The sequence below is a fragment of the Eimeria maxima genome, genomic scaffold (assembly GCF_000499605.1).
Source record: "Eimeria maxima Weybridge genomic scaffold, Emw_scaff3113, whole genome shotgun sequence".
NCBI lineage: Eukaryota > Apicomplexa > Conoidasida > Eucoccidiorida > Eimeriidae > Eimeria > Eimeria maxima.
The window spans coordinates 1-498 of record NW_013565961.1 but is presented as its reverse complement, the minus strand read 5'-3'; the positions used below and the strand labels follow the sequence as shown (position 1 = coordinate 498).

The 498-nt window shown below is 46.4% G+C and overlaps 1 protein-coding gene across 1 annotated transcript; it reads right to left on the bottom strand.

The window, feature by feature from the left end:
- Positions 1-340: 340 nt before the first annotated feature.
- EMWEY_00060050 (hypothetical protein) lies at positions 341-414 on the bottom strand (the record flags this gene model as incomplete). Its single annotated transcript, XM_013481321.1, has 1 exon — positions 341-414. A coding segment is annotated over one exon (74 nt), but the record flags the coding sequence as incomplete, so codon positions are not given.
- Between the last annotated feature and the right edge of the window lie 84 nt (positions 415-498).

Below are 498 nucleotides of genomic sequence, written 5' to 3'. Positions count from 1 at the left end.
CATTAACGGTTACCAGCAGTCGCTCCCCTCCCGATAGGGTGAACAACGCATACTTCGACTGTTTATGTTGCCAACGCACATGGAAACTCATTGAATACCAGAAGCCATTCCACTAGCTGCAAATACGCATTTAAGGAGATGCTTGTTCTGCGCATTCCTCGCTGGAATCTTTTTTGCATGCTTTGTGGGCAGAAAGAGCAGCACCAATGAACAGCAACATGGAGCAGTGCTGGGTCTACCAGGCACTATTAAATTATCTGTTGACACCGAGTGAAGGTCCAAGCGCAAAGTTCAAGGACATCCACATACTTGCTGTTGTCCACGAAATGTTTTACCTTTGTCATTCTACTGGCTTCCTATAGGCTTCCTTTCCCCACCCACCGAACGAGCTACACAAATAAGTAAGCAAACAAACTGCCAAACAAGCAAAACACACAAACACACACACACACACACACACACACACACACACACACACACACACACACACACACACAC